This window comes from Cygnus olor, chromosome 15, assembly GCF_009769625.2.
Source record: "Cygnus olor isolate bCygOlo1 chromosome 15, bCygOlo1.pri.v2, whole genome shotgun sequence".
NCBI classification, from domain to species: Eukaryota; Metazoa; Chordata; class Aves; order Anseriformes; family Anatidae; genus Cygnus; species Cygnus olor.
The window spans coordinates 16,709,089-16,732,351 of NC_049183.1; the positions used below are offsets into that span (position 1 = coordinate 16,709,089).

The 23,263-nt window shown below is 65.3% G+C and overlaps 5 protein-coding genes across 13 annotated transcripts in view; 1 reads left to right on the plus strand and 4 right to left on the minus strand.

The window, feature by feature from the left end:
- Nucleotides 1–1,232, minus strand: part of CASKIN1 (CASK interacting protein 1) — a 32,578-nt gene extending 31,346 nt beyond the window's left edge. For both annotated transcript variants that reach the window (XM_040574258.1, XM_040574259.1), the window contains exon 1: nt 1,026–1,232. In XM_040574258.1, the coding sequence (XP_040430192.1) occupies nt 1,026–1,119 (94 nt within the window). In that variant the 5' untranslated portion in view covers nt 1,120–1,232. The remainder of the gene's footprint in view (nt 1–1,025) is intronic.
- Nucleotides 1,233–3,861: 2,629 nt separating this feature from the next.
- LOC121078614 (hexosaminidase D-like) lies at nt 3,862–9,253 on the minus strand. 8 transcript variants are annotated; one of them, XM_040574978.1, is made up of 15 exons: nt 9,198–9,253; nt 7,785–7,991; nt 7,545–7,688; nt 7,209–7,446; nt 6,990–7,099; nt 6,579–6,666; nt 6,215–6,379; nt 5,948–6,131; nt 5,745–5,816; nt 5,198–5,402; nt 5,034–5,116; nt 4,810–4,888; nt 4,532–4,633; nt 4,346–4,435; nt 3,862–4,215 (listed from the first exon to the last, which is right to left on the minus strand). In XM_040574978.1, the coding sequence occupies exons 2-15, from the start codon at nt 7,787–7,789 to the stop codon at nt 4,032–4,034; spliced, it is 1,749 nt and encodes a 582-aa protein (XP_040430912.1). In that variant the 5' UTR covers nt 7,790–7,991; nt 9,198–9,253; the 3' UTR covers nt 3,862–4,031. The 8 variants fall into 8 exon arrangements, with proteins under 8 accessions (XP_040430912.1, XP_040430916.1, XP_040430913.1 ...); XM_040574982.1 differs by having other exon boundaries at nt 7,545–7,663; nt 9,198–9,225; XM_040574979.1 differs by lacking the exon at nt 9,198–9,253 and adding an exon at nt 9,098–9,187 and having other exon boundaries at nt 7,545–7,641.
- Nucleotides 9,254–9,667: 414 nt separating this feature from the next.
- On the plus strand, nt 9,668–15,263 carry MLST8 (MTOR associated protein, LST8 homolog). Its single transcript, XM_040574543.1, has 8 exons — nt 9,668–9,856; nt 10,214–10,265; nt 10,355–10,517; nt 10,612–10,687; nt 12,938–13,090; nt 13,278–13,402; nt 13,820–13,983; nt 14,529–15,263. The coding sequence occupies exons 1-8, from the start codon at nt 9,728–9,730 to the stop codon at nt 14,645–14,647; spliced, it is 981 nt and encodes a 326-aa protein (XP_040430477.1). The 5' UTR covers nt 9,668–9,727; the 3' UTR covers nt 14,648–15,263.
- A 135-nt stretch (nt 15,264–15,398) lies between these two features.
- BRICD5 (BRICHOS domain containing 5) lies at nt 15,399–19,610 on the minus strand. The gene is made up of 6 exons (XM_040574546.1): nt 18,664–19,610; nt 17,910–18,041; nt 17,281–17,433; nt 16,884–16,991; nt 15,984–16,137; nt 15,399–15,531 (listed from the first exon to the last, which is right to left on the minus strand). The coding sequence occupies exons 1-6, from the start codon at nt 18,700–18,702 to the stop codon at nt 15,437–15,439; spliced, it is 681 nt and encodes a 226-aa protein (XP_040430480.1). The 5' UTR covers nt 18,703–19,610; the 3' UTR covers nt 15,399–15,436.
- An 87-nt stretch (nt 19,611–19,697) lies between these two features.
- LOC121078392 (phosphoglycolate phosphatase) lies at nt 19,698–23,037 on the minus strand. The gene is made up of 2 exons (XM_040574545.1): nt 22,395–23,037; nt 19,698–22,003 (listed from the first exon to the last, which is right to left on the minus strand). The coding sequence occupies exons 1-2, from the start codon at nt 23,035–23,037 to the stop codon at nt 21,678–21,680; spliced, it is 969 nt and encodes a 322-aa protein (XP_040430479.1). The 3' UTR covers nt 19,698–21,677.
- Nucleotides 23,038–23,263: the final 226 nt, after the last annotated feature.

A 23,263-nucleotide genomic window follows, 5' to 3' on the forward strand; every position in this document is an offset into this window, starting at 1 on the left:
CCCTGCGACTTGGTGCCGCGTGGGTGCTCCCTGGGGGCAGTGCCTGAGCCCAGGGACAGCCCCCGGCCCCGCCAGCCCTGCACGCCAGGCCTGAAACCTGCGGCTGCATCAGCACCATGAATAATTCAGTCCCGGGTAAAACGCCTCAGCAGAGCAGTTAAAACGCACAGAGAGCAGACACTCCCGGAGCCACACACATGTACACACGGAGACGCACAGCTACACCCCCGCAGCCTCGCGCACGGCCGTACACAGCGGTGTGCACGCCTGGAGAGAGATGTGCAGAGCCCGGCGCAGAGATGCTCGCAGGGAGACACCCGTGGAGATGCATCCAAACACCCCCACACGGAGAAACACCAACACAGCCACATCCAAACACACATATGCCAGGGTACACACCGGCACACAAACACAGTCGCGCACCCAAACACAGGCACACACGCACACCCGGGCACGCACGTAGACGGGCACAGCCGCACACACGCACATATGTGTGCAGGCGCCGGCAGCCCTGGTGCACACACGCAGGTCCGTGCCCACAGACGCGCACGGATGCCCCCGCCTGTGCCCCCCCTGCCCTTCCCCAGCCCCCGGGGCTGCAGCGGCCCGGCCCGGCCCGGCTCCCCGGGGGGCTCGGAACCGCTCCGGGGCGCGGGCAGTGCGGGAGGCGCTGCGGGGCTGTACCGGGCCCGCCGAGCCCGTGCAGCGCCGAGCACCCGCGCGGCTCCCGGGGACGCTCCGCCGCCGCCGCCCGCCCCCCCCCGCAGCCCCGCCGGCCCCCCCCCAGCCGGGCCGGGCCGGGCCGAGCCCCGGGGCGCTGCCGGGGATGCCCGGGGGCCCCCGCCCGCACCGCACCGCACCGGGGATGCTCGGGGCCGGGGAGGGGCAGGGCGGCCGGGCTGCGGGTACCGGCCCCCGCCGCCCCGCCCGGGGCCGCTGCCGGTCGCCGCCCGCGGCGCCGCCGCCGCCCCCCGCCCGGCCCGGCCCGGCCCGGCCCGGCCCGGCCCCCGCGGCGCGGCACTCACTGGCTTTGCCGGGCTTGGGCCTCTGCAGCAGCTTCTGCACGGCCGCGACGTCCTCCGCCTTCACCGCCTGCACCAGCTCCTGGTCCTTGCCCATGGCTCCGCGGCGCCGGGGCTGCCGGCTGCGGGCTCACGGCCCGAGCATCCTCCGCGGCGAGGGGCGGGCGGGCGGCTGGCGCGGCTCCGCTCGGCTCCGCTCGGCTCGGCTCGGCGCGGGCCCCCCCTCCCCAGCCCGCTCCGGAGGCGGGGGCGGCGGCGGCGGCGGCGGGCGCCCGGGGCGGGGCGGGGCGCGGCGGGGCGGGGGGGGCCCCACCGGGAGCGCGGGGGGGCACCGCGGCCGCTCGGGAGCCGCACCGGGGCGCACGGCAGGAGCGGAGGGGGAGGAATTTGGGGGGGGGGAGGGAAACGGAGGGGCGGGAGCCCCGGCTGGGGGGGGGGGTGGGGGGGCGCCGGGAGCGCGGGGAGGGGGCTGGGGTGCCCGGGGGCAGGAAGGGGAGGGGGCGCGGGGGGGCCCGCCCGGGGCTGGCGGCTCCCGGACGGGGGGTCCCGGGGGGGTCGCGGTGCGGCCGGAGCGGGGCGAGGCTTGGGGGGGGGGGGCTCGGTGCGGCTGCGGCACCCGGGGGAGGGCCGGGGGGGCCGTGCCCGCCGGGAGGCCCCGTCCCAGGGCCCCGTCCCGCGGCTCTGCCCGGCCCCTGCAGTGCCCCCCCGGCAGCCCTCGGCGGCTGGTAACGGGCGCGGGCTGGGGGAGCTGCTCGATTCCCTTAAATAAAGCCCTGATTACTGCCTAATTTTCCGCTTTTGCAGACACAATGGCCGGTGGCATTCGTCCCCGTGCGTTTTCTTGTGCCTTAAAGGACTGAGGCATTGAAGGTGCTGGAGGGTGCCTGGGCCAGGGCCAGGAGGGTGCTGGTGAACCCCTAGGAAGTGGGGCAGCGATGGACAAGGCTCACTGTGCTACTGGTGCCGGCCAGTGCAGAGCCCCGCCACCACCTGCACAAAGTCGTGAACAAATTTCTGCCCTCCCCCACAAGCCACTGCCTAAAAGGCTCGCTGAGGCCCCGGCTCTGGGAAACCAGCCTTGGGGTGTGCGTGTCCAGAAGCTGGCACCCAGCTGGGCACTGGACAGCACGGCCCGCAGTGAGCGGGGCAGCGAGCAGGCGGCTGCACGGGGCAGGCAGCTGCAGTGCCCCACTGGGTGCAGTGCACGGGGACAGGCAGCCGCCGACCCAGGTGGGTGCACGTGGCAGGGGGAAGCATGGGGAGAACAAGGCAACACCCAGACCAACATCAGCCGACTGCCCCGCAGTGCCCCTCGCCCACCCCAGGCCTGCCCAGGCTGGCCGGTGCCCCCTGGCTGGAGCCCAAGGCCACCCTCCTCAGCCCCCACCTCCCCCTGCAGCCCCCGGCTCTGGCCGACTCAGGGGCAGCGGGGTCCTTCTCCTCTCCCCGCCCCCGCTTTCCAATCCAGGACATTTGGGTTTCCAGCACGAGACGCCGCCTAATCTGCCCTCTAATCCCGCAGGCTGGCGGTGCGCGGCCGCACGGGGACCTGAGCTGCTGCGGGGCTCCCGGGCTGGGGGCTGGGGCTCTGCACGTGCCCGGGCTGCCCCGGCAGGTCAGGGCTTCCCTCGGGTGTGCCACCACTCGATGACACAGACGCAGCTCCTCAATGAAGGCTCCTTCGTATCCCGCAGCCCTCTGTATCAAGGCTCTCCTGCCCAGTGCCAGCACCCGGGGATGGGACAGCCCCCAGGACACCAGACTGCCTGCAGCTGCACTGGGACGTGGGCGGCAGGGCTGTGTGTCCCTCCCGTCCCCCTGAGCCACGCCGTGGCAGCAGGAGCCCCAGATTGACCCCTGTTTCTGCAGCTTCCTCCAGGCTCTTGCCGAGCACGGTCGGTCCTTGCGGAACAGAAGAATGTGCAGCGAAGCATCCACATCACCGCCCTGTGCATGTGGAGCCGGAACCGGTGTCCTGGACAGGGAGAGCTGTGGGCACGGGGGGCTTCCCTTCGCCTCCCCCTGCAGCAGGGCCGGGCACGCGGAGGCACCGCCGCACGGGACCCCTCGCTGGCAGCAGCCGGAGGCAGCCCTGCTGCAGGATGCACGCCCCGCACAGGCTCCCCCCGTGCCCCCCGCGCAGGATCGAGGGCTGCCAGCACAGGAGGCAGCGGAGGCCCCGGGCGCTGGCTGGGAAGGGAGGAAGGCGAGATGAAAGGCTGCGCCTTGGGAACGGCTCGGCGCAGGAAGCGGTGCCGTGCTCTTCCCTCCAGGCCATCGGCGCTCTCGGGGGGGCTGCTGCTGAGAGCAGCCACGGAGCTGGGGAGGGGGCGCTGGGGGGAGCCTGGCAGGGCCCCTGTGACCCCTCGCCGAGGCATGAACCAGGCAAGGAAATGGCCGGAGCGGCAGCCCTCGTGTGGCTAGCTCCGCCCTTGGCAGCACTCTCCCGGGCTGGGTCCCGCACCGCAGGGAGGGGACGGCCACCCCTACAGCCAGCACGAAGGACAGCGGCGTCCCCAGGGGTCAGCGCCTGCCCCCACCCTGCCCTGTAACTGCCAAAGCCTCCAGCTCCAGTACCACCACACTTTGCGCTGGGGCTGCGCCTCCCCACGCCCCCGTTTCTGTCCCCAAAAGAAGCACAGCCGCCTTGTCTGGGGCAGGACCTGCGGCGCCTGAAACAGGGTCCCCAGCCCTGAGCCCTGAAGCCCCCCACAGGGCAGAGAAGAGGGGTCCCCTCCCCACCCAGCTGGGCTGATCCCTTCCCCTGCTCCCACCCCATCTCCCCCGTGCCTGCAGGGAGGGGACAGATCCGTGTCCCCCTCCATCACCCAGCAGCATCTACAAAAATACTTTATTGTGGGAGCGGGGCGCGCAGGAGCTCTCTGTGCAGTACGAAACAACCAGCAGCCATGCCTCGAGCAGAAGAGGGGTGCAGCCAGCAAACCAAACCACAACTGGGGCTCCTGCAGCCCAGTCCCGGGGGGCAGCTGGAGCCAGGGGGCGCAGCCCCTAGGACGCCTTGGGCCGGGCGTTGAGGCGGATGATGGCCCGGTAGTCCCGGACCAGGTCCCGCAGCTGGTCCAGGTAGGGGTTGACGTTCTCCTCCATCCACTCCTCCACCGTGTCGGGGAAGTAGATGCTCTCCAGCTGGGCACGCAGCTCACGGACGAGGCTCTCCCAGTCCTCGTGGAGCCTGGGGTGGGGACAGCGGGGTGAGAGCTGGCTCCAGCTCCCCCAGAGTGAGACTGGGAGCTCCTCACAGCCACCAACCCAGCCCCACGTAGGGACCCGGAGCTGCTCCTGGCCCCCGGCACCCCACGTACTTGAGCACCTTGCTGCCGAAGCTCTCCATGTTGCGCGGGTTCCCAAACTGGTGCTTCCGATGGTAGGGGCTGAACCAGCCCTTGATGCCGCTGGGGAGGCACAAGGGGGGGGGTGCAGGGGGCCACCCTGACCCTGCAGGTCCCCACTGCTCCAGCCCCACGGCCAGACCCTCCCACCGCCGTTACCTCTCTTCCTCCAGGGCTTTCTGGATGCTCTCCTTCAGGTGGCCGTTTACCTGCTCCACCATGTGATAGATTTCTACGCCGGGGAAAGCTCCCCTTCCCTCACTGTGAGGAAGGCACGGAGAGGAGGTGAGAGCCCAGCACGTGGCGCAGCACCAGCCGCAGCTCCAGGCTGGGTGGTGAGCCCCCGCACCCTGCAGGGCTGGGGGCAGCAACCCCTGATCCCCCCGGTGCACCCCTGGGCAGCAGCAGGCGCCCGGCTCCGTGCCGCAGCCACGCACCACGTGCCCTGCTCCAGCTGCATGCTCTGGAAGCCCAGCACGTTCAGGACCTTCCTCCGCGTCTCTTCCATGAAGCCCCCTGGGGAGGATGAGGAAAGGGACCCAGGTGACCCCGCGCCACACCAGGGGAGCGAAGCCCTGCTGCCCCCTCCCCGGCAGCCAAGGGGGCTCCAGTGATGCCGCGGGGTGGGAAGGGTGGGGACGAGGGGCACGGCCCCGCTCACCGTGCACCAGGGTCTGCAGGCACGCGGCCAGGGAGGGGATGCCGACGGGCAGCAGCTCGCAGAGCACCGAGTAGTGGTCGTACCTGCGGGGCAGGGACAGCCGTGCCGTCGCCTCGTGCACGGCTGCCGGGCAGCGGGGCTGGGACGCGCGCCACGGCGCCCACCTCTGCCAGCCGGTGAGGACGATGCCCTGGAAGCGCAGCGGGGCGAAGCGCGGCACGGCCTGCATCACCCGCAGCCAGCTGAGCTGGTTCCTCACGTGGTGGTTCAGCGGGGGCCAGGCCTGCGCCGGGCCCGTGGTGCCCTTGAAGGCGCTGGCGAACCACACGGCCTCGAAGCCGCTCTCCGCGTACTTGGCCAGGAACTGCCCTGCGGCACCGGGGGAGCGGGGTCACGCTCGTGGCCCAGTGGTGTGGGGTGGCACGGGGTGGGCAGGGCCCCCCCGGCTGCCAGGGGCTGCTCTGCCAAAAGCAGGAGCCCGTGCACAGGGGGGCTTCTGGGGGCTGGAAGGAGAGCAGGTGCCAACGTGGCCCAGGTGAGCGGGAGGCATCACCCCGGGAGACAGCGGGATGGCAGGGACAGACACGAGACCCTGTGCCACCATCCTGGGGGCCAGCTGGGCTCGGTGTGGTGGCTGCAGCAGCGGTGCCACCAGCCATGGGATCGTGTCCCCCCCTCTCCACTGCCCAGGGTCCTGGCATGGCACCTTACCGATCTGCTCGACCTCAAAGTCGGGCGCGTAGAACCACACCACAGGTGAGACGTGCTTTGCTATCCCAGACTCTGCAAGGCAGGGACAGGGCAGGGACAGGGATGTGAGCACCGGGGCCAGCAGCAGGAGGGTGCCTGGGGATCCTCACGCCCCCACCAAGACGCCCGACGGGGTGCCACCGCTGCCGTCCCCATCCTCTCACCCCGCAGGGCTCCCGCGCTGATCTTCCTCAGCATGTCGTCCCACATGAGCGCCCGCAGCCCCCGGTACCGCGCGGCGATGAAGCCCAGCACCTGCTTGATGTGCTTCAGGTACATGGTGCCCACGTCACCCCTGTTGTGGCTCATCCAGCTCTTGGAGTCCATCCCCTCCCCGAGGTGGAAGACCTGGATTTGGGGGGCAGGGGGTGCTCAGCACCCCTCGGGGCAGGCCTGGCACCCGGCGGTGGCTGGGGTCCTGCAGAGCCCACCTCGTCCGCCCCGATGTGGATCCAGGAGGAGCGCCTGTGCTTCTCCATCACCTGCGACAGGAGGCTCTTGAGCAGCGCCAGCGTGTCCGGGACGTGGGGGTTGAAGCTGTTGGGGAAGCGCTCGACCTCCCGCAGGCGCTGGTACTTCTCGTGCTTGAGGATGAACTGCGTGGGGAGGAAACCCGGCACGGGGGCCGGACGTGGGCCAAAAAGGGGGGACGGAGGAGCAGGGCTGGGGACACGGACCCAGCGACACGGACCCAGCGACACATCCATCTGCAAGCCAGGTGCTGGGGACGCAGCCCCTCGCCACCTCTCGCTGTCCCCATCCTGCCCCCCCCCAGCAAACGCCCCTGGCCCCTACCTCCACGTGCCCGAAGGTCTGCACCAGGGGAACCACCTCCAGCTTGTGCAGCTCCGCCAGCTGCTGGATCCACTCGATGTCCTCCTCGCTGGGGAGGGCAGGGACAGCCTCAGTGCGGGCCACACGGGCACGAGGACATTCCCTTCTCCTCCTCCTCCTCTTCCTCCTCCAGCACCCTGCCGTGCCCCAGTCGCCCTGCCCCACCCCAGCTCTCCCGGCTGCCCCACACCTGTCGGGACTTGGCTTTGGGGACACAAATATTGACTCAGCAGAGCAGGCAGCAGGTCTGCCTGCAGCACCACGCACAGCTCGGGCACGGTTCTCTCGGGCACGGCCCAGGCAGGGCACACCCAGCCTGGCACCGGCGGTGCCGGCATCCCCTCGGCCAGCTCAGCACCAGCCCCAGCTCACCTGTAAGCGTACGGAGACCTGAGGACTTCTAGCTCGCCCTTGAAGGGGAACATGTCCTCGTACTCGATCAGGACCCCGTTGGCGCCCAGCCGGGACAGGAGTGGGAAGAGCTGCGGGACGGCAGGGCAGGCTCAGCCTGCTGGCACCCCCGGCTGCGGGTGTCGGCGGGGATGGCCGTGCCCAGCCTTGCCCCGCTCAGCCAGTCCCCAGCGCCTTCACCTGCTCCAGGTAGGAGACCTTGGGCGCAGCTCCCTTGAGGTCGAGGTGGACGAGCCTCATCTCGGTGGCACTGATGTCCTTGGGGACCTGCTGCCCAGGGCCCTGCCTCGGGGCCGTTATCTTTGCCACGGGGAGCTCCAGAGCCTGGCTCCGGGGGCCGGCGCCCTGGCTGGTGTCACCCGTGTCCCCCCAGAACCCGCTGTCCTTGCTGACGTGCTTGTGCAGCTCCAGGGTCAAGCTGCAGGGAGCAGAGCAGGGCTGGGGGCACGTCCCCCACCGGGACCCTGATGCTGCAGGGGTCCCCCCGCTCGTGCCCCGGTCCCGCTCCCACCTCACCTGTCGCGGAAGAGGAACTTGATGCCGGCCAAGGCCACGACGAGCAGCACGGCGAGGCGCAGCAGGTTCAGCTTGGTGCTCCGCTGGCAGGCCATGGCTGCCGGGCACTGACACAGACCCCGAGCGCAGGGCACCCCACAGACCCTTGTGAGGCCCAGAGAAAGCGGACACGGGGAGACCCCTCCCGCCACCCTGCTCCCCCGCAGGGACGCGCACAGAGGCCTCCCGTGCCCCCCCTACCTCATGCGCTCCGGGGCTGGTGTCGGGACCTGCCTCGGCCTCTGCCCCCGAGCGCAGCCTCCTCGAGCTCTGCCAGCTCAAACAGGGCGGTGGCCGCGGGGCAGGTCCTGCTGCGGGTGCTCCGGCGTCGCCTCCGAGGGATGTGACAGGATGAGGGCTGGTCACGGGGCAGCCCTGCCAGGGGGCATCACGGGGCGGCCATGGCACCTGCGGGGGGAGAAGCGATGGGCACCGGGCGGTGGGCACCAGGCACGGCCAGGGCGAGGGCTGCGGCATGGCCACGGCGGCCCCCAGCACCGGGTGCCCCTGGGGACCAGGCAGCAGCTCGCACAGCACGTTATTTCGGCTCCCGGGGGTGCTGCGGTGCCATCCCCAGCACCTTCACCTTTCCGTGGGCTGGGGGGCAGCCCAGAGACCCCCACCCTGCACAGCCCGCAGCGTGCACCCGGGGCGGTGAGTCCTTGGCACCAGCCCGGGGAAGGGGCGTGAGACCTTCCCCCTGCCAGAAAACATCCTCTGAGCAGGGCGAGAGCAAACCGCCCCCAGATCCGAGCCCAGCGAGGGGGGCAGCAGCTCGCCCCGAGGGCAGGGACGTGCGGGGATGGCGCGTAGCTGCCGGGCCCCCCTTGCCAGCACGGGGGCAGCCGCAAGCGGCCCCTTCTGCTGGGCTGTGCCCCAACGCGCCATTGCTCGGGGTTAAACGCCGCGCTGCTGGATTTGGGAGCGGAAAAGCGGATTTTGGCTGCTGCTGGTGCAGAGCCTCAGCTGACGGAGGGTTCGTTTGCGCTGCCAGAGCGGTGGCACCAGGGGAGAGCCGCTGCGAGCCGCCCGGCGCCTCGGGCCCCAAATCAGCCCTGTTCTGGATGCGACCCCGATCCCTGCCGACACCTCCTGCGGGGCCAGCGAGGGGCGCGCAGTGCCGAGGGCACAAGGTCCCCCCACGGGGCAGGGCAGCACCGCCTGGGCACGGTGCTGAGCACCCTGCCGGCCCCACGGCCCTGCTGCCCGCGCCCGGCTGGTTTGGGGCAGGACCTCGGGCCGCAGGGACAGGGCCGGGCACCGCTCCGGGCCCGGTCCCGCCGCACGCCCGGTGGGGGTGCACGGAGCGGGATGGGGCTCAGCACCCCCGGCCCCGGGGAGGCTGCGCCGCGCGGGGACGAGGCCTCGTGCAGCCGGCTCGCCAGCACCGGCGCTGTCGCTGCCCGTTATTTAACGGGGAGGCGGCGTCCCGGGCTTTGCCCCCCGGCGCCAAGGCCCCGGGTCGGTCACGGCCCGCTGGCAGCCGCAGCCCCCCGGTTCCGCGCCCCGCTCACCTTCCGCGGCCGGGACCTGCGGGCACAGCGCGGCGGGGGCGGCCCGGTACCGGCGGCGGGGCTGCTCCGCTGCACCCCCGCTCCCCCCGCCCGCCCTTACCGGCACGCGCGGGGCCGCGGCGGGCAGCACCGGGCGCGGGCACGAGCACGGGCGCGGGCACGCCCCGCCGCCGCCGCCGCCGCTCTTAAAGGGCCCGGCCGCAGCGAGCGCCGCCGCCCACCGGGAGCTGCCCGGTGCCCCCCGGCCCGCCCCGCCATCCTTGTGCCCGGTGTCCGCGAGCCCCTGTGCCCCGGGTGCCCCGGCCCCCTCCGAACCCCCCGTGCCCCGTGTGCCCGGTGCACCCCCCCGCGCCCCCCGCCGGCGCCGCCGCCGCCCGCCCCCACCCCAGCCCCGCCCCCTCCGGGGAGGCCCCGCCCTCCGCGCCGGTGGCCCCGCCCCCTCCCCTCGCATGGCCCCGCCCCCCGCGTGACGACACCGGGGCGGCCGCGCGCCGTGCGGCGGGAGGGGGGCGGGCAGGATCGCGGCGCGCGTGCGCGGAGTGCCGGCGGCGGCGGCGGGCGGGGCCGCGCGGCGCATGCGCAGAGCGGGGCGCGGCCGGCAGCGTGCCGGGCGCCGGTGGCGGCGGGGCCATGAACGCGGCGCAGGGCACGGTGGGCAGCGACCCCGTCATCCTGGCCACCGCCGGCTACGACCACACCGTGCGCTTCTGGCAGGCGCACAGCGGCATCTGCACGCGCACCGTGCAGCACCAGGACTCCGTATCCTCACCGGCGGCACCAGCGGGGCCGTTACCGGGGGGGGCCCGGTGCTGTCACCGGGGGGCGCGGTGGGTGCGGGGGGAGGCCCGGTGCTGCTGCCGGGGGGCGGACGGGGGTGCGGGGCGCCCCGTGCCGTTACCGGGGGTCCCGGTGCCGTTACCGGGTGGGGCGGTGTGGGGCGGGCTCGGTGCTGTTACCGGGGGGCAGCCGCTGGGTGTGGGGGAAGGCCCGGTGCTGGTAACGGAGGAGGGACGGGGTGTGTGGGGGGGGTCCCGGTGCCGTTACCGGGGGGGGGGGGAGGTGTCATGGTGCACGGGGGGGTCCCGGTGCCGTTCCCATCCTTACCGGCGCCCGCAGCAGGTGAACGCGCTGGAGATCACGCCGGACCGCAGCATGATCGCGGCCGCAGGTGAGCCCCGGGGTGGCGGCGGCGGCGGCGGCGGTGGGGCCCGGTGCCCCCCCCCCCCCCGCCCCGCTGAGCGCCGCCCGGTGCCGCAGGCTACCAGCACATCCGCATGTACGACCTCAACTCCAACAACCCCAACCCCGTCATCAACTACGACGGCGTGAGCAAGAACATCACCTCGGTGGGCTTCCACGAGGACGGCCGCTGGATGTACACGGGCGGGGAGGACTGCATGGCGCGCATCTGGGACCTCAGGTGGGCAGGGCGGCCGCGCTTCCCCCCCCCCGCCGTGGGGCCGGGTGGGTGCCCCGGGGCAGCCCCAACGCTTGCCCACGTCGTTCCGTCGCAGGTCCCGCAACCTCCAGTGCCAGCGGATCTTCCAGGTGAACGCTCCCATTAACTGTGTCTGCCTGCACCCCAACCAGGTGAGTGCCGGCTCCTCTGCGATTTCCCAGCTCACGCTGCCAGCGCTGCTCCTGGGGAACGCGGGGGGCTGCGGAGTTTTGTGCTGGCAGCTGCAGCAAGTCGTGTTCCCCGTGTGAAAACACGTTGTGTGCCACTGGCTGCGTGTATCAGGTTGGTGACAGCAGGCGGTGCTGCCATGGGCGCTGGGAGCGGGCTGTCAGCAGGGTAGTGCGCAGAGATGGTCCCTAGCTCACAGCCTCAGGCAGGGCACGGACGGGTTTGGAGCCGTACAGCTCCGCCTTTGCTAGCCCCTCGCTGCCATCGTTCCTGGAGGAGGCGGTGGGCGCCCAAATGCTCGGCAGCCAGCAGCGCCGCTCGGCCCCCGGGGGGCTGGGGATGCTGGGGGCACCGCGGGACCAGCAGCGGCAGCTTCTTGCACCCAGGGCTGGGGTCGGTGCGGGGACAGCCTCGTGGTGCAGGCAGAGTGCATCCCTGCCCCTGACTTGCACGGGGCAGCAAACATCCCCGGGAGGGGCTGTGGGTGAGCAGACGTTCTGGGCTCGTGCCCCTGTTGTTTTGCACCTGCTGCAGGCCGACGCGTGGGTGCCTCTGCTGGGCTCGTCTGTGCTAATTGCTGGCTGCCGCAAAGAGGCAGCGAAGTGGCTGTGCCAGCCTCTCGTCCCACCCCTTGGGGACCACCCCACGCATCAAACCAAGTGCGATGGGAGGGCAGCGGGTGGCGTGGGGCGGGCTGGGGGGCTCTGCTCTTAGCACTGCCAGCAAGAAAAAGCAGAGAGGCCCACAGCCCCAGTTCCCTTCGTGACTCCCGTTGGGTTTGCTGGGGAGCCACCAGTTGGTTCAAAAGCTGCCACAGGGGTTGCTTGGGCTAAGGAAACAAAGCTAATGAGGAGTGCGATGCGTTAGAGGAGATGGCAGTGAGAATCAGCGCGTATCAGTGCAGTGCTGACGGCATGTCCGGTCCGTTTTGAATGCCCAGGGCTGCGGGGTTGGAGTTGCAGATGTGGTAGCGCAAGGTTTATGTGTCTCGAGAGGAGACCTTTTAAAAAAGATGAGTAACAGAAATATTTCTTCGCTTTTCATTTTGCAAGGGTTCAATTTTGCAAGTCCTGAGTTTTGGACTGAATTTGAGACCAGTTATTTGAACCAGACTTCATCCAAATGTTGCTGATGCTCCTATAGTGCTGTATTGCAGTAAAACAAACGCTGTACATAGATGATAAACGTGAAATAATCCCCGACCGTGATGCTGCTGAGTCGCAGGAGAAGCGTTGTGAGCAGGACAGAGTTAATTAGCCCAGAGGTGGCAGTATTTATTCAGGCAGCTTCATCCGCCTGTGCAATTCCTCGCTGCAGTGCTGCTGGCTCAGTTCTCAGAGGGATTTCTCGCAGCCTGGGTTAAGCCGTGACGGCTTTAGCAATTGTACTCGCACCTGCTAAGGGTGGGCTGAGGACTGAGGCGTCCAGAAGACGCCTCTGTGCTGCACAGTCAGCTAAATATGTCGGGGGATGATTGTCTTCCCCAGAAACAAGCCGTTGCTCGCAGGTACAGGATCAGCTGCGCCCGATAACCTGATCTCCTCTAGGGATTCTGCTAAAATTATGGACAGTGCAAGTCTGTCGATAAAAGCCCCGGTCTGAATGGAGAGCTGCCAGCATTGTCTGCTGGGCTGAGCAGGGATCGGAGCCAGAACTCCTGCCCTTCAGCTGGCTCCTGTCCTTACCCTCTCGGAGAAGGGGAGAGAGAGAGAGAAGAACCCATTTAGGCTCGTGTTTTTCAGGTGTCTGTACGCTCTTGAGTGCTTCGGTTGTTTGCTGGCCAACCTGCATCCTCATGCCCACTTCTCAGACGTGCTGAAAGTCATCTGACCTCTGTGGACGTTGTTTGGAGCAGCAGCTGAACAACAGTGCTGCAAATTAGGCACCTGCTGTCTGTTCTGGGGTTTATAAAATTAGCAAACGCTTCTGCAAAGGTAAACAGCCTTTTTGCAGAGCGTAACGTGAGATTGATACCCGGCTTGCTCTCGGTGCTCAGGGCGATCAGCAGGCTGCTGTGTGCCTGGGAGCTGGAGCTCCAAAACCATTCCCAGCGGCGAGCAGAGGCCCAGCTCTGTGCTGGGAATGGTCAGGCAGAAGAGGTCCCTGGTGCTTAAAACCAGAGCAAGGCTCTGGTGCCGCAGGGGCATGTTCTGGGACTCAGCTCTGGGGCTGCTCTTTGGGGGGATTGCCCAGAGGCTGCTGTTTTCTTGCAGGCCGAGCTGATTGTGGGCGATCAGAGCGGTGCCATTCACATCTGGGACCTGAAAACAGACCACAACGAGCAGCTGATTCCAGAGCCTGAAGTTTCTGTGAATTCAGTGCACATCGACCCCGATGCCAGCTACATGGCGGCTGTCAACAGCTCGGTAAGCTCCGACAGCCTCAGATACGAGGTGGGATGTACGGGTGCTCCTGCTGGGACGTCCTCATGTGGGCAGAGCACCCCGTTTCCACATACCGTGGAGTTTCCCGTGCTGTGGTGGGACACGGGGAGTCCAGGCTGCTTTTGGGTGGGGGCCGCCAGCCTGGTCACAGACCGCCGTCTCCCCGCAGGGAAACTGCTACGTGTGGAACCTGACGGGCGGCATCGGAGAGGAGGTGACCCAGCTGATCCCCAAGACCAAGATCCCGGCGCACAACCGCTACGCCCTGCAGTGCAAGTTCAGCCCCGACTCCACGTGAGTGGCTGCCAGCCCCTCGCCCAGCCCCGACGGGAGCAGCCGTGCCCCCGGCTCTGGGTTCCGTGCTGCGGGTCCCGGGGAGGAGCGGGACAGGGGCGGTCACAGCAGCGGGGGGCTGCGGTCTGCGTGTCCCCGGGGTGTCCCCGTGGTCTCGCAGTGTTTCTGCGGGTTCCCAGCCACGCGCTGGGCTCACAGCTGGGGTCCACTTCTGATCTCCAGGAGCAAGTGGGGAACTTGGTGTGCTCCTTCACCAGGTCAGTACAGCTTGAACTCATAAGGCAGATGACACAGGGCTAAAGAAATCTGATTACAGAGAGCACAGGTCTCTGGTTTATTACTGTTCTACACATGTATTAATGAGAGGCTTTAGGCACGCCGTGACTAACAGGGTTACCTGTGTGTGTCTCATTGCAGGCTCTTGGCTACATGTTCTGCAGACCAGACGTGTAAGATCTGGAGGACTTCAAACTTCTCTCTGATGACAGAGCTGAGCATTAAGAGCAATAACCCAGGGGAAACCTCTCGTGGCTGGATGTGGGACTGTGCCTTCTCCGGGGACTCCCAGTACATTGTCACAGGTGGGACACCGACAGCTCACTGCCCGTGGTTTGGCTGGGTGGGGCCGGGCACTGACACAGGACTGAGGTTCTGTAGGGGGGGCACTGCCAAACCCTGGTGTGCCCGTGTGTGAGGAGAGAAAACTGTTCTGATAGAGTCCTCAGCCTCCTGCCCACTGCACAGTGCACAAAATCCCTTCAGCTTTCAGCCTGTGCTGTAATAGGGCGGCTGTTGCCTCCCATTTAAAATGGACAGATATCCTCACGTGTCCAGTGTATTTCACCTGGTAGCAACGCTGCCTGCAGTACTTGCAGCATGATAGTCCATTCAAAACATACGTGTAATTTCCACGGTAACTTCTCTGTGAAGTGTTGAATATCCCAAATAATACGAAAATGCACCAAGTGGGTGCATTTTGTGTCATGTGGGCTCTGCACACCTCCCTTGCCTATCATCAACAGCACTCAGAACTGTTGAATGAAGCAAGAGGACAACCTTTCTTCTAATAAAAAAGTTTGAAGGGCAACACAACATCTCCTCCTTATCTCTTCCTCTTCTGTTGCAGCCTCCTCTGATAACTTGGCCAGACTTTGGTGCGTGGAGACAGGAGAGATCAAGAGGGAATACAGCGGCCACCAGAAAGCAGTCGTCTGCCTTGCTTTCAATGACAGCGTGTTGGGATAACGGTGACGTGGGGGGAAGGAAGGACCTCTGCTTGTTTTCCCTTGTCTTAAAACGGCCAGCACCCTCTCTGGAGCATGAGACGTGCTCACCGCCGTCCCCTCGGATGGAGAGGGCTTGCTCTGGGCTTGCTGCAGCAGCAGCATCTGCCTGGAGTGAGACCAGGCTTCAGCTTGGAGCAGATGATGACTGAAACGTGTTTGGTCTCCCAGGGAGACCACTTGGACAAAAGGGAACGGGAGGCACGGTGCCACAGAGGGGAGCTGGGCGCAGAGCAGCTGGAGGCAGCCCTGTGGAGGCTGCTGCCAACAGCCCCGTGATGGTTTTTGTACCCCAAAGTGGAAAAAATCAGCCTAACTGAACAAAGGCTGAACAAAGAGGAAAAGTAGCCGTTTTCTTGTTTTGCAATCCCTTTATTCAAAGTATATTTCACAGTCTGACTTGGAGAACTGCACTGTTATGAAACCAACCACCCCCGACAAGTTTAATAACCTCGTGTTGAACAGGGCCCGTGGCCAGAAAACACTAGCTACTCCCCGCGGTTCCTGTCTAGATCTCCTAGTACCTACGTACAAGATGCAGCCCTGAAGCACAGCTGCAATAAAGCGTCTGTACCGACGGTGCTGAGCGGAGTTCTGTTCTTTTCCTAAACTCTCCTGAACTGCGGCGGGAGAGCAGCAGGCAGCCCTCAGGCGATGTTGTAGATGTTACCTTCCTTGTTGAAAGCAGAGGCTTTTCAGGAATCCAGCTCAAGTATGTAGGGCAGTGAGAGGGCATCCGCAGCTGCAGGACTTACTCGGGGAGGTAATAGAAGCAGATAGACACGCAGATGTTGCTGGGAAAACATATGTCAATGCAAAGGTAGATCAGCCGCTGCTTCCCCGGACCTGCCAAATGAGCGAGGACAGAAACGAGGTGAGGGATGCTTTTGCAGACCTGCAGCTATGGGTCCCTAGGGAGCCAGACAAGCGGAACGCCTGAGGGAATGACCTTTCTCATTAAAGCTGAGGTAGGACAGGAAGGAGAGCTCCTCAGGCTGCTTCTGGTAAAGACGAAGGTGGCAAGCGTTAAGCCAACAGCATCAGAGGGGAGCTCGTGCTGCGCTGCTCGAGGAAGGGGCGCGGAGCCTCTCCCAGCCCGCACCGCAGCTCGCTGCGGGCTGTGGGTGAGAGCCAGCAGGGCAGCGATCCCTGAACAAGGGCCTGATTCTGAAGCAGAGGTCACCTGTCCCTGTCCAGGCCTTGGCAGCCCACCCTAGGACTCACAGTGAGAGTCTGCTCCTCTTAGAGGTACCAAACCAATTGTGCTGCTCCCTTCTGCCCAGGGAGATGCGACTTACCCTCCGCTCTCCTGACCCAGAAGACGGGCGTCTGCTCGCACAGGGCTTGGACGGCCTCCCCCAGGCCGCTGGGGTCCACCTGTTCGGCCGCCAGAACGCCCAGGAACTCCCGGTAGTACTTGGTCTGGTTATTCCGCTGCAGCAGCGGCTCGCCCTGGAGGAAAGGGCCCCGTTAATTCCCCCAGGGCACCTTGCTCCTCCCCGCTCTGCCTTCAGCCCCAGCCCTGCTCGCACATCCAAGTCACCCAGAAGAGCCCTTTCCAGCCCAGCTGGAGATGCTTTCGTTCAGTGAAAGCCCGGGAGCTTTCATGAAGGAGCCCCAGTGCCTGGCAGGAGCTTGCTTCTCCTTGGGAGCCAGGGCTCCTTCTCACACCCCTTCTTCCCGGCCGGGTGGGCGGCAGCCAGCAGGGAGCGGGGGGACCCCAGCAGCCCCTAGGAAGGGGGGAGCAGCTGGCAGGGCACACCCAAAGCAGGCATCTGGCTGCTGAAACAGAACACCCCCCCGTGCACCCATTACTGTTTTGTTCAGAGGGGCTGGGTACGTGATTCACTCCGACTCGCTTCCCTGGGAGCTGCTCACAGACCCCTCTTTGTTCTCTGTTCCCCAGAATTTTGAGCAGGTAACAGAATACAGCGGGACTGGGCGCTGTGAAAGCCCTGCTGTTCGCCTCTGTGGGACAGAGCACCTCTGTGGTGCAGCTCTGCTCTTTCTCACAGCAGGCAGGCTCTCAACAAAATTAGGAGTTGTCTGCGTGCTCACAGACTCGCTCAGGACTGAGCAGGAACCGAGGCAGCGCTGCCCGGAGCAGCATTGCCCAGAAGGGACACCCTTTGCAGAGGGCGGTCAGCGCAGCCCCCGCTTCCCTCCAGGCGCCCAGACCGGCCGTGCCCATCACTCACTCTCAGCTCCCACGTGCTGAGCGTCGCCCGCGTGCTCTCACGGTCCCCGGGGTCCATCCTGCGCAGGTAGCAGGCGCGCTGCTCTGCGGGCCGGTAGCACACGTAGCCCTGGGAGGAAAAACGTGCCCTGTTAGAGCAGGCCACGCGCGCTCCCTCGAGAGCCCAGCCGTGGGCATCCCTCCCCGGTCCTGCCTCGTTTCTCCTCTGGGCAGCAACCGCCGTGGCTGCACCTTGCTCAGCACTGGGTGCGTCCTGGCCAGGCCGTGGCCGCTTGTCCCCAGGGTGACCCCCGGGTCTGCGCAGAGGGATGGGGAGCAGGGGCAGGTTGCTTTCTCCCTGCTCAGGCGCCAGCAGCTCTCCTGCCCATAGTCCAGGGCTCCCGCCGCGGCACACTCACGTTCTGGCTGTCGTACAGCACGACGGCGCTGCGGTTACTCCGCGAGGTGACGTAGTAAGTCACGGTGCTCCTGGACGCGTCCACCAGGGCCGTCTGGTTCCTCGGCGAGTCCCGCTCCCCCTGCAGCGTCAGCCGCACCGCCTGCGAGCCGGCCTGGGCACAGAGCGAGGGCAGCCCCGGCCAGCAGCCGCCCAGCGCCCGCGCACAGCACCTCCCCTCCCAGAACCTTTCCCGGACCCTGCTGACCCAGGGAAGCCAGAACGTCCTGCACCACGGCGTCCCCAAGCCCCCCTGCCCAGTGCTGCAGAAGGGAAGCTCCGGTGGGTTCCCCCGGCCACCGCAGCCTCGCACCCCGGGCTCGCCACCTGCCCAGCCGGCGCAGCGTGCTGCGAGAGCACGGGGACTCGCTGGGGCGTGCCTGCTCAGCAAAACGCCAGCCTGGGTCTGTATTTACGAACGATGCTCTGGAGCTCCTCTAATTTCAGGCAGGGCTGAGTGAGGCAGCAGCTGCTCAGCCTGGTGCCTGCAGCGCAGCCTGGGCCAGCCCCAGCCCCATGGCCCTGCAGGCGGGCACGGAGCAGGGCTGCGGGCAGGACCCCTCCAGCACCCATCCGAGCCGCATCCCTCACCTGGGCAGAGCTGGGGGAGAAGCCGAGAATCCCCCCAGTGCTGATGCCAACGACTGCAAAAAACAAGGCAACGGACAAGATGATCCAAAACGCCCTGGACGGACTTGGGAATTGGGCTGCGAGCCTCCTGTCCTGGGGGCCAAGGCAAAACAAGGGAAGAACAGGAGTTAAAATGAACACTTCTTTGCCATAAAAAAAAAATAACGTTTCAATTCTCTGAGGCACGAAGGAATTCAATAAATTCCTGCGGTTCGACTCGCTGCAGGCAGACAGCGAGCAGGCTCCTCGAGCCTCCGTCAGCTCTCGACCTCAGTGCTGTGCAGCTCCCAGACCTCCACCAGGAACGTGAGCCTACCCCCCCAACGCTGCGGGAAGCCGAACGATTCCATCAGTCCCGTTCAGATGTGACAGCCCCAAACCTGACTGTGCCGGGAAGATCCCTGATAGCTAACAAAATCCCCCCGGTGGGAAACGAGTGCACAGACACAGAAATGCCGACTTGTCGGGCACCTCTGCTCTCCCTGCCCTGCCTCACGGCTTTGCTACGCCAGCATCTGAGGCCCTGTGAGCACAGCACCTACAGGGAAACCCAGCTGGCAGACCCAGCTGCCTTACAGGGGGCTGAAGTCAGTGGTGGGCCCTGGAGAGGTGAGGAACAAACCTCACCAGGACCACGGCAGCTGCAGGAGCTCAGCCCCGAGCAGGCACCGCGGGAGGGCTCCGTCTGCGATTCCTGGGGCCCGGGGGCACTCACCGCAGGGACCGCGCTGCTGGTGCTGTTCCCGCCCTCCATCCTCGCTTCAGATGAGGACCTCGCTCCTGCAACTCTGCCTCTGGACCACACGCAGACTGTGCATGGTCCTGAGCTCCGTCCGTGCCCGAGACACCTAGGCACGCAGCTGCAAACGTGAACGTGGTCCCTGCGGCCAAAGCAGCGCCCAGCCAGGTGCTCCCGCCTCAGACCTGCAAGGAGGATGAAACCTTAGAGCTGCAGGGACAGGAGGAAGGAGGGGTGAAAGCCGAGGCTGCAGAGGGATCCTGTCAGTGGTACAAAAACCGCTCTTCCTGCTTACCTGGCGAGCCAGCCGGAGGCACGCAGGTGGAGCATAATTGAGGGCTTTGTGTGGGGCCTCCCTGCTGGCAGTCCCTAGTAGCAGGGCTGGGTTAAGTCTCATTACGAGATGAAATGAATAGAGAACCGTGGCAGGCTGCCCTTGTCATCGGTTATTTCTACATTTCAGCATGAACTTTGTGCTGCCAGAGCTCCGTGGGCTGAAGCCAACTGTTTATCCTGCAGGCTGGCGCACCCCAAGCCTTGGCTGCAGACGTGCTCGTGTTCCACCTACAGACCCCGCCTCATCCAGGCCCAGGGGAAAGATCCGAGCTGCAAAGTCCCCGTCCCAACACGAGCTGCCCTCATGCTAACACGCATTTCCTGCGAGGAGAAATACCCCACGGGGATCACAGCTCCCACCTGGCCAGACTTCAGTTTTCCTGGGCAGGCCAGGAGCCCCTGTCACAGCTTTTGTATTTTTGAGACCTGCTAGCCAAACGTAACCAACCCCACGGAAGCAAGGAAAACCCCAGCAGAGTTCCTCCACGTGGCATCTATTAAGGGAAGATCCGACAAACGTAGCCCAGGGTTGGCTTTGTTTCTTTTGCTAATACTCTGTGTAAGGAGTACAGGTGGCAAGCACAAATGTATCCTTAACTCCCGGAATTTCCGCAAAGCACAGCTGCACCGAAGCACACACACAGACTACAGAATGAGACAACGCAAGGGACAAGCAGGTTTGCAAGTTTAATGTGAATTCAAGTAGTGGGTTCAAAACCGTTGGGAAGTTGACACAGTTGTGCAGCACGATTGACACTTTCACCAATACATTTCAGCACACGTGAATCGAGGTAACGGTTGCCTTGTACAGCAAACAGTCCTCAACGGGGACAGCGTGCTGCGGTAGGAGGCTGAACGCCCCACCTGGCATGGACTAGTGTACCTGACAAATTCCGAAATTAAAAGCACCAGAGGCAGGAAGTGGATTAAAGAACACACCGTTGAGTCAGACCCTACCTGCAGTAAACCCATAAAGTTCATTTCCATGTTACCCAGCTAAAGTGAGAGGTCTTTTGTGACTTTCATAAGCCTTCTAGCTGGAGACGAGAACAGGGAAGAGATTATTCTTGCTTCCTTACACAACCCCGAGTTACGAAAGAATTCTTTTACAAGATCCAGCTAATACTGTGGTAACACAGAGACAACGAACCACGGTTATCGCTGTACAAACGCGGCGGTAAGTCCACGCATCTCTAGTGTCCGAGGGGAAGGAAATGGTATCGCTAGAGCTAGAGCTACTCAACTGAACAATGGCAGATGAAGGAAGGGCAGCATTTAAATGTAACTACCAATAGTTGAATCTATAGGAAAAAAAATGTTATTTGCATATATATTTTTCTTAATTCTGTAATACAAAAGCTTTGAACTGTGGCCTTTGATTCAGCCCGCATAAAAATCTATCCCGTAGCCTGAGCTGCGCATCACCTAAAACGTACCTAGAGATCTAACTAAAATCATCACCTGAGCAAGCAAGCACTCTTCTTCAGACAAGCAACTGGTGCCAGGCCAGACACACAAGGAAGATCTCAAGATCAGATGTTTAAAGGAAGCACCTGCTATTGTCGTACATAGCCAGTACTCTTTCAGGTTTATTTTGGTAGAGAGTTGTAACGCGGGTACTACATCCATCCTCTACAGACTGAGTCTGAACTCACACCCTACAGCTAAAGCCAAGGCAGGCGCTATTTCGATGCTGAGGCAGCAGGGAAGTACAGGAACCAACGTGGTGTCTAACCCATCCGGTTACTTCTGGGGAGCAGCAGTAGTGAGGGACAGTCCTATGTGGCTACAAACTTTCTGCATCACCAAACGCAAAAGCTTACGAGAATTCAAACTACTGTGATCGGTGAAGTACATTCCTCTTATCTTCCCCTTCTGGGAAAGAAGATATATTATCATATACTATACTTAAATTTATACTTTAAATATATTCTGATATATAGTTAGGATCGGGGTAGCTCTTGTACATACACGTACCTTACACACACACCCAACACCGGGACAAATACAGTATACAGAAGACACCGTTTGTATTTTGCGTGCGGAATCACCCCAATCTGCATCACAAGTGCAATTTGTAACGGTCACACGAAGGAGACTGGTTACAGCTCCTCCGACCTGAAGTCACGCTTACAGTGGGCTGTGCTGCCGAACATGACCCCATCCGAAAAAGTCAATCGAAGGCCAAATACTAATTCCGTCAGCCCCTGCAATCGTTTCCAAACACAGCTGCTAAGTTACTACACGCTCCAAAAGTCATTTCCCTGAATAAACCAGACTGAGCCGCAGTCTGTCCAGGAGAGGACACGCTGCAGATTGCCGGGTTCTCTTCCTCACGTCAGTTGGCTCTACTTTTCTCAACTCAGCCTAGAGGACAACACGACTCGGAGCATCACAAACGTCTGGATATACGCGTTACTTATCATTAACAAAGCCCCAAACCCGCAAGACTCGTGTGACGCCGTAATGCCCTCTTAGTTTCAAAGTGCATTTTAAAAGACTGAGATGTAAACAAAATCATATCGAGAGGACAGAAAGGTTAAAAGGCTAAGGATCGCTAGCTTCAGGTGGTATCATAGTGAGTACATTACTGCCACAAGGTGACTAACTGGGGCCCCCCTCGGGAGCCGCTTCCACAGCGGCGTTCTGCTATATTAATCCTCCAGAGCAGGGAGAAGGTCAGCTATGCTATCGACATAGTAATCGGGGACCAGGCTCTGCCTGGCGGGGCAGTCGCTCTCCTCGTGGCCTTTCACCTCCTCCAGCGTGGTGACCCCGGTGAGGGTGAGCAGGGTGGTGAGGCCGCAGGTGTTGCCCATCAGGATGTCCGTGTCCAGCCGGTCTCCCACCATGATGGTGCGCGCGGGGTCGATGTCGAACTCGCTGGCCACGCAGTCGAACATGTAGCGGTTGGGCTTCCCCACGATGAACGCCTCGCGCTCCGCCGCCGTCTCCACCGCCTTCACCAGGCAGCCGGTCCCTGGGGGCAGAAGCGACGGCGCCGTTAGAGGCTGCAGGGGACCGGCAGCACCCGTACAAAACCCCACGGTGCTTTGGGGACGGGACGTCCCGGCTTTCCAAAGAAATAACCTGACAGCTTCCTGCAGGAATATGCTGTGGCATGAGATCAGAGGGGAGCAAAGCACGGCAAAGGGGGGGCGAGGTGGGGATAAGGAGCGGTCCCGCTGCCTCTGGGAGGCAGTTGCGGGGGGGGGGGTTGGGAAACCGGGAACGGGGCCGCCGCGTGCTGGAGGGGCCGGGGCCGCCCTGGGCACCCCTCCCCCGGCCCGGACCCCCCCCGTATGCCCGGTTACCCCCTACCCCCGGGTCCCCCCCGAGCCCCCCCCGTCCCTTTCGCCCCCGGCTCGCACCGGGGATGGCGGCGCCGCCCTCGAGCGGCAGGCGGTGGTCGCGGTTGGTGGCGACGAGCAGGCAGTCGGGGCCGCGCAGCAGGTAGCGCAGCGCCTGGCACAGCTTGGCGTAGCTGAAGTGCTCGTCGAAGCCCACCAGCACGGCGCGCACCGCGGGGTCCAGCGGCGCCCGGGCCCAGTCGGCGGGCGCGGGGCCGGGCAGGGCGGCGGGGCCGGGCTGGAGGTGCGGCACCCCGGCCTCCCGCAGCTCGGCCGCCAGCGCGGGGCCGCCCAGCACGTAGGCGGCGGCGCCGGGCGGCAGGGCCTGGCGGAGGAAGCGGGCGGCGCAGTAGGCCGAGCCGAAGACGTGCCGGGGGGCGGCGGGGGGGAAGCCGAGGCGCCGCAGCTTCTCGCCGTAGGCCTGCCGCGTGCGGCTGCTGTTGTTGGTCACGTAGCACAGCCGCTTGCCCGCCGCCGCCAGCCGGCCCAGCGCCGCCGCCGCGCCGCCCAGCGCCGCCTCGCCGCGCCACAGCACGCCGTCGCAGTCGAAGAGCAGCGTGTCCGCCGCCCCCAGCACGGCGCGGGCCGCCTCGCCCTCCAGCCGCCGGCACCGCCGCCGCCGCCGCCCGCCCGGCCCCGCCGCCTCCGCCGCCTCCGCCGCCATGGCTTCAGCGCGCCCAGCCCCCCGCCCCCATCGGCCGCCGCCGCGCCCCGCCCCGCCCGCGCCGCTCCTCGCCCCAGGTCCCGTTGGGCGCCGCACGCCCCGGCGCTCGGATGGCGGCGCTGCTATTGGCCGCGCGGCCCCGCCGGCCTGCCCGCCGCGCGCTGCTATTGGCCAGCGGTGTGCGGGCTCCGCCGGCCATCGGGCAGCCCGCGCGCCGCGTCCGGAG

Bases quoted from the DNA above. Each gene is read 5' to 3' on its own strand.
- LOC121078614 (XM_040574975.1), bottom strand. From the start codon at position 8,060: ATGCCGCAGCCCTCGCCCTGGCCGTGCCTGGTGCCCACCGCCCGGTGC. The intron at 6,380-6,578 runs GTAGGGGCCAGG...CTCCCCACGCAG, and splicing joins AGACCTTCGGGCACGTGGAG to TTCATCCTCAAGCACGAGAA. The intron at 4,889-5,033 runs GTGAGCGGGGCC...CATCCTCCCCAG, and splicing joins CCTGCAGACCCTGGTGCACG to GGGGCTTCATGGAAGAGACG.
- LOC121078392 (XM_040574545.1), bottom strand. From the start codon at position 23,037: ATGGCGGCGGAGGCGGCGGAGGCGGCGGGGCCGGGCGGGCGGCGGCGG. The intron at 22,004-22,394 runs GTGCGAGCCGGG...TTCTGCCCCCAG, and splicing joins GGGCGGCGCCGCCATCCCCG to GGACCGGCTGCCTGGTGAAG.
- BRICD5 (XM_040574546.1), bottom strand. From the start codon at position 18,702: ATGGAGGGCGGGAACAGCACCAGCAGCGCGGTCCCTGCG. The intron at 16,992-17,280 runs GTGAGTGTGCCG...TTTTCCTCCCAG, and splicing joins TGCTGTACGACAGCCAGAAC to GGCTACGTGTGCTACCGGCC. The intron at 16,138-16,883 runs GTGAGTGATGGG...CCTTTCCTCCAG, and splicing joins TCAGCACGTGGGAGCTGAGA to GGCGAGCCGCTGCTGCAGCG.
- MLST8 (XM_040574543.1), top strand. From the start codon at position 9,728: ATGAACGCGGCGCAGGGCACGGTGGGCAGCGACCCCGTCATCCTGGCC. The intron at 9,857-10,213 runs GTATCCTCACCG...CGGCGCCCGCAG, and splicing joins CCGTGCAGCACCAGGACTCC to CAGGTGAACGCGCTGGAGAT. The intron at 10,266-10,354 runs GTGAGCCCCGGG...CCGGTGCCGCAG, and splicing joins CAGCATGATCGCGGCCGCAG to GCTACCAGCACATCCGCATG.